At 37.7% G+C, this 12515-nt stretch overlaps 1 protein-coding gene across 3 annotated transcripts in view; it reads right to left on the bottom strand.

Annotated features, from left to right (window-relative positions):
• The window catches only part of STRN (striatin), a 102521-nt gene that overhangs the window by 17254 nt on the left and 72752 nt on the right, over positions 1 to 12515 (bottom strand). For 2 of the 3 annotated variants that reach the window (XM_032353005.1, XM_032353007.1), the window contains 2 exons: positions 8405 to 8541; positions 242 to 417 (listed from right to left, as the gene is read on the bottom strand). In XM_032353005.1, the coding sequence (XP_032208896.1) occupies positions 242 to 417; positions 8405 to 8541 (313 nt within the window). The remainder of the gene's footprint in view (positions 1 to 241; positions 418 to 8404; positions 8542 to 12515) is intronic. The other variant, XM_032353006.1, reaches the window with a different exon arrangement.

Genomic DNA, 12515 nt, shown 5'->3' on the forward strand with positions numbered 1-12515 from the left:
ATTCAGAAACTCTGGGAAACTATCAGATAATACCATTTCTCTTTCAGGGTCAGTTTTCCAACCTAGTATCAGATTTTGAGTATGAAGGGAAAAATTCTAATTATGTGACATGGTAAAGAAGAAAGAACTAGAGGGGACACTTGATAAATTGAGAGATTTAATAACAAATAATTTAAGTATTTTTCTGCTGAAAAACTGATAATTAAAATACTCAAATACAGTTAAAGTAGAATATTCTCACTTTTTGGCTGGGGCTGTTTTCTGCAAATTCCACATTTTTAATGTGTGATCCTCTGATGCTGTTATCAAAACAGGCTCAATGGGGTGGAAAGCAAGGGCTCGAATGCCATCAAAGTGACTTCGTAATGTAAACTTAGGGTTCCATGTCTTCCTTAATGCATCTTTATTGTTTGCTATCTATTAAAGAAACAAAAGAAAGATATCCATACATTTAGTGCAGGACAGGAAAATAATTATATTTCCACATTAATTCTTGCTGATTTGTCATTAAATCATCACATTTTCAACTTTCAAAACAATATAATTTCTAAATGTAAACAATCAAATTAACAGGCAAAATTAACAATACATCAACTGTGGTTTTCTTTGAAGAAATATGAATGCTGTAACAAGAAAGCAGGTAACAATTCCATGAAAGAATATTAAAATAACATAAAATAGATCTTCACTAGGATGACTAAAAAAACAAACCAGTAATTTCAATCTAAATTATAGTATAGAAACTAATTTGGGGTAAGAGCTAATAACTAAAGTTACCTTTAAACCTGTTAACATTATAGAATATGATCATATTTCTAAGATTTTTCAATACTTTCTATAAAAAGCTACATATTCTTTATCAAATTATCAACAAGGTTTATAAACTGGAAACATAAAATGTTAACATTGGAAGAGATAATCGATTCCTCTTATAAAACACATCATGTTGCTTTGTTCTACATATTCCAGGCTTTTTTTTTCCATTTCCAACTAATGGGAAAGCCAAAGGGGTTCATGGTTAACCTCACATTAGCACCACCTATGAACTCTTCACACTCCACAACTAATAATCATGCTAGGTTTAAGCAAGAGTGGGGCAAATACTATTAACACACTGGAGAAATATTACCATACTTACAATGACAAAAACCAGCAATGATAGTAACAATAGCTGCTATTATAAGCATTATTCATTACTTTGTACATTTTTCAAAAACTTAACAGGCATTAACTCAATTGTCACAACAACTCTATGAAGGAATTAACATTATCCCCACTTTACAGACTAGACATGTAAGGAAAAGAGAAGTTAAGTGACTTGCCCTCTAGTAAGCAGAGGAATCAGGATTCAAACCCAAGCAGTCTGGCTTCAGAGGCTATACTCTTTTTTTTTTTTTTTTTAATTTATTTGACAGACAGCGATCACAAGTAGGTAGAGGGGCAGGTGGGGCGGGGGTGGGGGGGTGGGCAAACAGGCTCCCTGCTGAGCAGAGAGCCCTACCCCAGAATTGATCCCAGGACCCTGGGATCATGACCTGAGCCAAAGGCAGAGGCTTTAATCCACTGAACCACCCAGGTGCCCTCAGAGGCTATACTCTTTTTTTTTTTTTTTTTTTTTTTTTAAGATTTTATTTATTGGGACGCCTGGGTGGCTCAGTTGGTTAAGCAGCTGCCTTCGGCTCAGGTCATGATCCCAGCGTCCTGGGATCGAGTCCCACATCAGGCTCCTTGCTCCGCAGGGAGCCTGCTTCTCCCTCTGACTCTGCCTTCCACTCTGTCTGCCTGTGCTCGCTCTCGCTCTCTCTCTGACAAATAAATAAATAAAATCTTAAAAAAAAAAAAAAAAGATTTTATTTATTTATTTGACAGACAGAGATCACAAGTAGGCAGAGAGGCAGACAGAGAGAGGAGGAAGCAGGCTCCTTGCTGAGCAGAGAGCCCGATGTGGGGCTCGATCCCAGGGTCCTGGGATCATGACCTGAGCCGAAGGCAGAGGCTTTAACCCACTGAGCCACCCAGGCGCCCCAAAGGCTATACTCTTAATATAAACTTTAACTTAGGACCCAGAAGTTTAAAAATTTGCAGAAAATCTGGATAGAGCATGTCACAATTGGATCAGTAAGAAGAAAACACACAGGATACAAGGAACTACTATAAGAATTGTGGCTGTTTATCATTGTGGGGGAGGCAGGGGGGCACTGAAGTTAACTGAGTTAACTCTTGTCTGCTCTTATTAACAAGCCAAAAGATTTTTGTATGTAAGAACAATTCAATTCCTTCTGAACGTCTTAATGTGGTAGACAGGAACTAAGATGGTTCCCAAACAGCTTTACCACCTCATATTTACACTTTGTGAATCCCCTTGTACATCACAGGGTTGCTCTGTGTGACAAGTAACACACAGCAAAAACCTTGCATCTTGGGTGTTCTTACTCACTCTATTTTCAAGGGCACTCACACTGGGACAAGCCAGCTGCCCTGATGAGGAACCCACAGAGAGGCCCATGTGGTGTGGAACTAGTCTCCAACCAATGGCCAGGAAGGAACCAAGGCCTTCCAACAACCACATGAGTGAGCTTGGAACATATCTTCCCCAAATCAAGTCTTCACTTAGGAATGCAATTCTTGCCTACACCTTGACTACAACTACATGAGAGACCAGAACCACCCAGCTAAGCTGTTTCAGATTGCTGACTCCCAGAAACTATGATATAACAAACGTTGTTTTAATTGTGCAGTTTGTTAATTACATTGTACAATTTGTCACATAGCAATAGATTACTAGTATATTTATTAGAACTAGAGATTACTTTCAGGGTGCCTAGGTGGCTCAGTTGGTTAAGTGTCTGCCTTTGGCTTGAGGTCATGATCCCAGAGTCATGGAATCAAGTCCTGCATCAGGCTCCGGGCTCAGCAGGGAGTCTGCCTCCCTCTCTGCCCTTTACTCCACTTGTGCTCTCTCCTTCTTTCTAAAATAAGTAAATAAAATCTTTAAAAAAAAAAAAAAAGAACTAGAGACTACTTTCAGAAATGCAGGTATAACACTAAGTCTTTTTTTATTTTTTTAAAACAACTCAGATACTTAAAAAAAAAAAAAAAAACCAGAAAAGAGAGAATGACATTTCTCTAGAGACATGACTGGTCCATAACATAGTGGACTAAATCTTTGTGGGGTTAATATGAAGAGAACGAAAGTATCAAATGGGAGCTTCTGATCTAGCTATGGTGGGCTAGATCATTAGGATCAAGTCTGTACTTGAGGATTAATAAAAAAGCAGGGCTAAAAGTTTTTAAATGAGAAACCAGCAAAACAGTGAAGAAAAAGCAGACCAGAATCCAGGGGAAGACAGAATAAAAAGTCTGATAATTGGACTTGTTTTTCTCAGAGTGTGTTTACTGATTCCAGAAGGGATGGCTGAGAGGTCAGGCTGTGCTTCGGAGAGCTGTGCAGGGCAAAGACATACAAACCAGCACCTGCCAAGAAAGTAGGGCTTGGTGCACCTCCTTGCTTTAGGTTTTGAGTTCAAAGGGCTGCATACTTTTTTGTTGTTGTTGTTGTTAAGATTTATTTATTTATTTGACAGAGATACAGAGAGAGATGGAGAATCAGGCCTCCCACCGAGCAGGGAGCCTGATGCGAGGCTTGATCCCAGGACCCTGGGATCCTGACCTGAGCAGAAGGCAGACGCTTAACCAACTGAGCCACCGAGGTGTCCCCCCCATTTTTTTTTTTTAAGATTTTATTTATTTATTTGACAGACAGAGATCACAAGTAGGCAGAGAGGCAGGCAGAGAGAGAGAGAGGAGGAAGCAGGCTTCCTGCTGAGCAGAGAGCCTGATGTGGGACTCGATCCCAGGACCCTGAGATCATGACCTGAGCCAAAGGCAGCGGCTTAACCCACTGAGCCACCCAGGCGCCCCTGTCCCCCCCATTTTTAAAAAGGTATACACACACACACATATACATATATACACACATACACACGCATACATAGATACATACACATACACACATGTATGTATTTATTTGACACAGAGAGTATAAGCAGAGGGAGCAGCAGAGGGAGAAGCAGGCTCCCAGTTGGGCAGGGAGCCCAATGTGGGACTGGATCCCAGGACCCTGAGATTATGACCCGACCCGAAGGTAAACACCCATCTGACTGAGCCACTCAGGTGCCCCTGGGCCACATTCTAGATAGAAGAGTTAACTAGAAAAATACAAGCCCTTACAGAGACTGTAGATCAGCTTTAGATTATCTGAAAAATTGAGAATGGAGTGAGGTGATCCAGATTTCTAGTGGCTCCAGCCATCTGAGAGAAGCAAATTAAAGTAACTCCCTGAGGGAAGGTATCACTCTAGGCCTTAAGTTATTTCTACAGACAACTTTTTGGTATAGTTATTTGGACATAATAAAAAATAACCATGCCTATGCAGGATAATACAGCATAAATGAAGACAAACAAATACATAATCATGCTTACTGTGTTCAAGAAAGATAAAAGACAACATTGTAAATTCTGGAAGAAATCTATAAATAATCAAAAAAAGAACTCCAGAAGCAAACCACATAAGATCTAAATAGATGGATTTAATAACATTATACATAACTGAAGTGAGAATTAGCAAATCAGGAGATGGGTCATAAAAACACCTAGACTGGGGGCGCCTGGGTGGCTCAGTGGGTTAAAGCCTCTGCCTTCGGCTCAGGTCATGATCCCAAGGTCCTGGGATCAAGCCCCGCATCGGGCTCTCTGCCCAGTGGGGAGCCTGCTTCCTTTCCACTCTCTCTGCCTGCCTCTCTGCCTACTGTGATCTCTGTCAAATAAATAAATAAAATCTTTAAAAAAATAAATAAAAATCTAAAAAAATATAAAAACACCCAGACTGAAGTATGGAGAAAAAAAGATGGAAAATACAGGAGAGGGAGTAGGAGACAGAGGACACAGAAAGATCTAACAATACAATTAGAGTTCCAGAAGGAAAAGAAAGAAGTGCAATAGCAATATTTGAAGATAAATGGCTGAGAATTTTACACAAAACCAATAAAAACGTAGTAAGCCAAGAAGGTCTAAGAACTTCAAAAAGGTTAAAAAAGAAATCTAAACCTTGGCTGACATTCAAGACATAGGGAGAGTAACACTCAGAGAGAAAAAAAAAAATCAGACTACCACTGAATGACCAGTAATAGACAGTTAACTTTAGCAGAAAACCACAAAGGAAGAAAATGAAATTATATATTTAGAGTGCTTAAAAAGGAAACAAAACAACCGTTGCCAAATGGACTTTGATACCAGAAGTAGAAGTTAAACCACTCAGTTTATGGTGAAATACAGACAATTTAATAAAACCAGAAACTGAGGGCACTGGGCACGAGCGACTTTCACCCAAGAGAAATATTAACTGTTCTTAGAGTAAAAGGAAAGTGATCCTGGATGGACAGTCAGATGTGCAGGGGGAGACAGGATAAAGCAAAATGAATAATGTAAAATGGATAATCCTAACAGAATACTGAGTGTACAAAATACTACCTTGTAGGAGATAAATGTCCAGAGAAAATACATAAAAAGAATGACATATATGTAGAGTAGGAGTTGGTTTAGGTTTTTTTTTTTTTTTTTTTTTGAGCTGTTTTAGTTCACAGTGAAACTGAGTAGAAGGTACAGAAATATCCTATATACTACCTGTCCCTATACATGCATAACGTCTCCCATTATCAATGTCACTCACCAGTGGTACATTTGTTATAACTGATGAAACTACATTACACATCATTAACTCCCCAAATCTGTAATTTACATTATGGTTTGCTCTGAGTGTTGTATATTTTATGTGTTTGGATAAATTGGCATCTTTCACTTAGTAATATGCACTTGTTTCCTCCATGCTTTTTCAGGCTTTACAGTTTTTTTTTAACCACTGAATAATATTCCATTGTCTGGATACACCACAGCTTGTTTATCCATTCACTCAGTGAAGTACATCTTGGTTGCTTCCAAGTTTTGGCAATGATGAATAAGGCTGCTATAAACATCTGTGTGCAGGTTTTTGTGTGGACATATCTTTTCAACTCCTTCTGGTAAACACTAAGGAGTGTGACTACTGGACTTTACAGTAAGAGTATGTTTCATAAGAAACCAACAGATTATCTTCCAAAGTGGCTGTACCATTTTGCATTCTCATTAGGAGTGAATGAAAGTCCCTGTTGCTCCATGTCCTAACATACGGTGTTTCCGGTGTTCCAGATTTTAGCCATTCTAATCAGTATTTCACTGTTGTTTTACTTTGTATTGTCGTGATGACACTGGATGTGGAGTATCTTTTCAAACACTTATTTGTTATCTATATCTATCTTTTTTGGTGAGATGTCTGTTAAAGTGATTCATTTTTTTCTTATCACTGAGTTTTCTTATGATTGAGTTTTAAGAGTTCTTTACATATTTAGTATAATAGTCTTTGACATATGTGTCTTTTTTTTTTTTTAAGATTTTATTTATGTATTTGACAGAGAGAGAGAGTGCACACAAGCAGGGGAGCGGCAGGCAGAGGGAGAGGAAGAAGCAACCTCCCCGGTGAGCAGGGACCCTGATGTGAGTCTCCAATCCCAGACCCCAGGATCATGACCTGAGCTGAAGGCAGACACTTAACCAACTGAGCAAACTAGGTGCCCCAAGGGTAGGAGATTACAAGTTAGAAATGACCTGAAGGCCTTTCCATTAAAATTTTGATAAGGATGTGTCTGGTAATCTTTAGGGTAACAATAAAAAGGGTAATGAAAGACTGCATCATCTCCAAGTAATGGGGTGGGGGTAAATAATAAAAAATAATCCCAATGTAAGCAAAAATAGGAGAAAAAGGAACACAGAATAAGTAGCACAAATATATAGCAGACTTAAATCCAAATATATCAGTAATTACTTTAAAAAGAAATGGATTCAATGTTCCAATTAAAAAGGCTTCAAAGGGCGCCTGGGTGGCTCAGTGGGTTAAGCCGCTGCCTTCGGCTCAGGTCATGATCTCAGGGTCCTGGGATCGGTCCCGCATCGGGCTCTCTGCAAGCAGGGAGCCTGCTTCCCTCTATCTCTCTCTCTCTCTGCCTGCCTCTCTGTTTACTTGTGATCTCTCTCTGTCAAATAAATAAATAAAATCTTTAAAAAAAAAAAAAAAAGGCTGTCCAAGATTAGATGAAAAAACAAAAGTCAACTAAATGGGTGTTGTGGGTTTTTTTTTTTAAGATTTTTATTTATTTATTGGACAGACAGAGATCGTAAGTAGGCAGAGAGGCAGGCAGAGAGAGAGAGAGGAATCCTGGGATCATGACCTGAGCCGAAGGCAGAGGCTTTAACCCACTGAGCCACCCAGGTGCCCCTAAATGGGTGTTCTTATGTACACAGATGTAAAACATAAGGATAGAAAAATAGAAAAATAGAAATATATTTTTATAAAAACCTATATCACATGGAGAATGGGGAGCAAAGAGACCATTTAAATTGGGTTATTGTAGTAGTTCCAGGTGAAGAAGAAAGGGGAGTTGGATGGGAGGTGTTTTAAAAAAAAAAAAAAAAAAAAAAGCTATGGACTTCTGCTGTTTTTGGAGGGAGAACCCAAAAGACTTACTAATAGACTCAGCAAGGAGAGTGAGAACTTTTGATTTTCAGGAAGAGGAATGAGTGGTAAGGTTGCTCTTTGGAGTACTCCCTTCTCATATCCATGGTCTGCTTAAGCATCCACCCTCCATCTCCCATGTGTCAGGAGCTCTACTGTGTTCGCCAACAAAGATAACGAGGTATCAAAGTTGAGAGGATTTTAATGAAGACAGATTGTAAATACTTAATAAAATAAGCAACTGTTTTTCTGACAATTTATTGTCATGAACAATTATAAATGTATTTATAAAATAACTGTGTTGGGGATTAAATAAAGGGATACATAAGTAAAGGTATCAAGATTTCAGTTTTGGTCCAAATCACTGATGAGTGTGCCTTAACATCTGAAAAGCACCTTACGGACATCCCTGCCTAACAATAGCTTAAATAATTTGTGGGCAGGATATCCACTGGTAATGTACCAAATAAACATAAATGTTGCCATTGGGCAAGCATGAATTTAACTGATCACTAGTACCCTAAAACACTAAACCCAAACTTGGTAACAGAAAGGGAATTTTTTTCCATATCTAAAACCAATAAACAAGCTATAATGACTTATGGATTTAGGCAAAGCCCGTAATTTTTATCTCTAAGAAATGTGAAAAATATCATTTATATGACATATTCCTAATTTTGAAGTTTGCAATTAAAATGGAACCAAATTCTATGTTTGTAAAGAGGTTTTATCACTTCTTCTAAAAAGTTAACTTTTTATTTTAAGAAATGAGAAAAGAACAAAAATAAAACCACGACTCACATCATAAGTTAGTGAATCTGCTTCATTGGCCACTGTAAGGCCTGCCAATTCTCCAAGTCCCAGTTCACTTTCAAGGGCTTCATCTGCTCCCATGATGAAGGATTTCCCAGAAGAAGGAGGAAAGGTCAATGCTTCTACTGAAGGTGGAAGACAAAAGAAATATTAAAAAACTTCTGAAGTGTAAACAATTAGACTCCCACAGACATGTCTACACTTATTTTATTTTCTTTATAAAGATTTTATTTATTTATTTATTTATTTATTTATTTATTTATTTATTTGACAGACAGAGATCACAAGTAGGCAGAGAGGCAGGTAGAGACAGAGAGGGGGAAACAGGCTCCCTGATGAGCAAAGATTCAAGGCTCGATGCGGGGCTCGATGCGGGGCTCGATCCCAGGACCCGGAGATCATGACATGAGCTGAAGGCAGAGGCTTAACCCACTGAGCCACCCAGGCACCCCTACCTACATTTATTTTTAAATGCTTTTAAACACAATAAAATTCAGTTCGCAGAAAGCTCTTAAGAACTAGCTGCTCTTTTTTGTTTTTGAAAGATTCTATTTATTTATTTGAGAGAGAGAGCACATACATGCTTAAGCAGGGGGAGGGTCAGAGGGAGAAACATACTCCCTGCTGAGTGAGGAGCCCAAAGAGGGGCTTGATCTCAGAACCTTGAGAATACAACCTGAGCCAAAAGCAAGAGTAGGATGCTTAACCAACTGAGTCACCCAGGTACCCCAGAACTGGCTGCTTTTTCTTTATCTTAACCATAACTAAAGGTATCATCTAATTAGAAAAGTACAACATGAAACAAACCCAATACACCACTGTCCTTTCTTTTTCACAAAAAAAATACAACCAAAAAAAAGAAAAGGCAGGCTTTCCTCATTTGATATTTTTTGTTTATTACTCAAGTTATTCTATCGATTATTAAATATATATAACAAGTGATTTGAACACGGCTGGTCTCATTCAAAATTAAACTGTTTAATTCTATAACCTAGAAGAATACAGATAATTTCAAATGAAAATGGTAACTGCAAAATGTGCCTCTATGAGGTCAAATCAATGTCGGTGTTAGAAATCGGGATTATGTCTGGAGACAAGGGAAGGTGCAGTGATTTAGTGATCTGAAGCACAAACAGGACTTCCAGGGCCCTGATAATGTTCTGCTTGTTGACCTAGGCAGAGGTAACTTGGCTGGGTTCACTTCGTGATGATTCACTGACCTGTTTCCCTTATGACTTCAGCAGTTTTCTGCAGGTATGTTGTATTTCACTTAAAAATGTTTACTTCAAAGAAAACTTTTTTCAATGTAAGTGGATTTCTTTTCAAAGAAATTTTTTTAATAAAGTGTCCATTTGAACATTTTCATTAGCTGCTAACTGTGCTTCAAGAGGACAGATTCTTTGTGATAAGTGAAAACATCTTTATAACACTGAACATGCCAATCCAATTCCTTCAATCACTATCACAGAAGAACCAGTTAAAAGCAAAATGCCAAATTAAAATGGGAATTTTATTTAATTTGGTTAATAGTAAATTGTTGACTTTTATAAATGCAAATTATTCTAGCAAACTGTCAGAGATGGTCTTTGAGTAGTTTTCTAGAGATGGTTGTTTTTCCAACGACAAACATTTTAAGTTGATTACATGAATTTATTATTTCTAACTTAGGCTGTTAAAAAATGGTAAATTAACTTTTTCTTAAAAGAATCGAGTCAAGTGGTGCCTGAGTGGCTCAATCAGCTAAGTGTCCTCTGACTCTTGATTTCGGCTCAGGTCACGATCTCAGGGTCATGAGATCGAGCCCCATATTGGGCTCCACGCTGGGAGTGGAGCCTGTTGGAGATTTTCCCTTTCCCCCTTCCTCTCTCCCCACTTGTTCCCTCACTCTCCCCCTTTAAAAAAAAAAAAAAAAAGGCAAGAAAAAGAACCGAGTTAATTAATGCAAAAAAAACTGGACTTAAAGGTGCTTTTTACAGCTTTTTTACAGCTTTTAATTCAATTATGTAAGTTTAGATTCAATCATAAGTATTCATTGAAATAAAAGAATAGTTATGTATTATTTATTTATTTATTTTTAGTTATGTGCTTTAAAAACAGTAGAGGCACACCCTCTCTTTAAAATCCTTTAAGATGGGACACCTGGGTGGCTCAGTGGATTAAGCCTCTGCCTTCTGGTCACGTCATGATCTCAGGGTCCTAGGATCAAACCCCGCATCGGGCTCTCTGCTCAGCAGGGAGCCTGCTTTCCCCTCTTTCTCTGCCTGCCTCTCTGCCTGCCTCTCTGCCTATTCTCTCTCTGTCAAGTAAATAAATAAAATCTTTAAAATAAAATGAAATCCTTTTAAGAACAAAGGAGTCTATAAATGACATTTTTAAACAACCATACAATAAAACAGCAATAATAAAATAAAAATGGGTTTTACCCAAACATACTACATGTATTCTGAGGGGTTTGAACAACTCTAACATTTACTACTGAAGAGTGGGGACTGCTTAAGCTAGAATGGCAATTTTCGTGCCAAATTTCAACAGAAAGACTCACATAAGACTATGAGGCTGGGTCTTTAGCCAGGTGTTTTGTTTGCTTTCATCTCTACTATTTCCAGACAACTGTTCAGGTGTGAAATAAAAATAATTCTTAAAAAAACAAGACTAAGATTCATGGGACTTAAGCATACACATTGTTTGGGCTAATTTAAATAATGCTCTAAAAATGACCCAGTAAAACCTGAAAACAAAGGAAGGCAGCCACTCCATCCACCAAACACCATAGGCTAATAAGCCAGCCGACCGAAGGGCCAAGAGAGAGCAAAAGAGTGAGCAGAACTCACCTGAGTGCCCTCTAAGATGCCTTAGAACTTCACACTGTACATCCCATTTCTCTCTGGTAACTAAACATTACTAGCTCTAATCAGCTTTAATCAACTTATTGAACTGCATCTCTTAAGTATGGCACTATCTTCTGAATTATTAAAACAAAAATAAAGCAATAAACATTTATAGCATACATAGGTTATGGACCTGTTTTCTGAAACTAAACTGGAGACCAAGAAGCATCAGTCACAGACAATTAAAGACACAATGTATTTCTTACATTTTCTACTGCTGAAAACCTTAACTGAGGAGGAAAGCTTAGAATGACCAATGTTACAGACAGTAAGCCAGATATTCAACCCTTCAGTTTTAAGGTTCTTATATATTTTTTTTCTGTCAAGGGCACTTTCTGTGGCTTATGTAATGCTTTTGTATATTTGTCATTTAGTATATAGTCCTTAGCCCACCTCTATTATTAGAATTCTGTAAGATGAAATCTCTAATAAAGCTCTTTAGGAGTTATCAGAATAAAATTAGAACTAACTTTTCTCCTCATCTAGACCTGATCTTGGAATAATTGAAACTGATTAAAATTCTCATATCGATAGTGTTCATTGTATGTATTGCCTAGTGAATAACAAACATACCTAATGAGGTCCATGACTTCACATCTTTCATTCAAAAGACATGTCTACATCAAAGAAACTGTACATTTAGACTATAAAGGTGTAATATACACATCTTCATTATTTAATGTATGAATAATAAATTCCAAGTATACTATAATTAACTCTCAAATAACTAACCATGTTATGGTCAAAAATTTTATTTAAAAAGTATTCCAACCATAAATTTGTCCATCAAATTTCTATCAGTTTATGTCTCTTTAAAATGTAACTGAATTTTAAAAACCAAGAAAGAAAAACACTTAAGATTTTTCTGTGGCTTTTTCCTGGGCTGTTTTGTTCAATCAATAAAAATCTGAAGAGGAATATTTACTGCAAGTAATTGCAGTATTAAAAATATTCAAGATAGGGGCACCTGGGTGGCTCAATGAGTTAAAGCCTCTGCCTTCGGCTCAGGTCATGATCCCAGGGTCCTGGGATCGAGCCCCGCATCCGACTCTCTGCTCAGCGGGGAGCCTGTTTCCTCCTCTCTCTCTGCCTGCCTCTCTGTCTACTTGTGACCTCTGTCTGTCAAATAAATAAATAAAATCTTTTTTAAAAAATTCAAGATAATTTTTAAAAATAAATTCAGAAAAATATTTATTAATTATTAATATTAC

This window comes from Mustela erminea, chromosome 7 (genome assembly GCF_009829155.1).
Source record: "Mustela erminea isolate mMusErm1 chromosome 7, mMusErm1.Pri, whole genome shotgun sequence".
Lineage (NCBI taxonomy): Eukaryota > Metazoa > Chordata > Mammalia > Carnivora > Mustelidae > Mustela > Mustela erminea.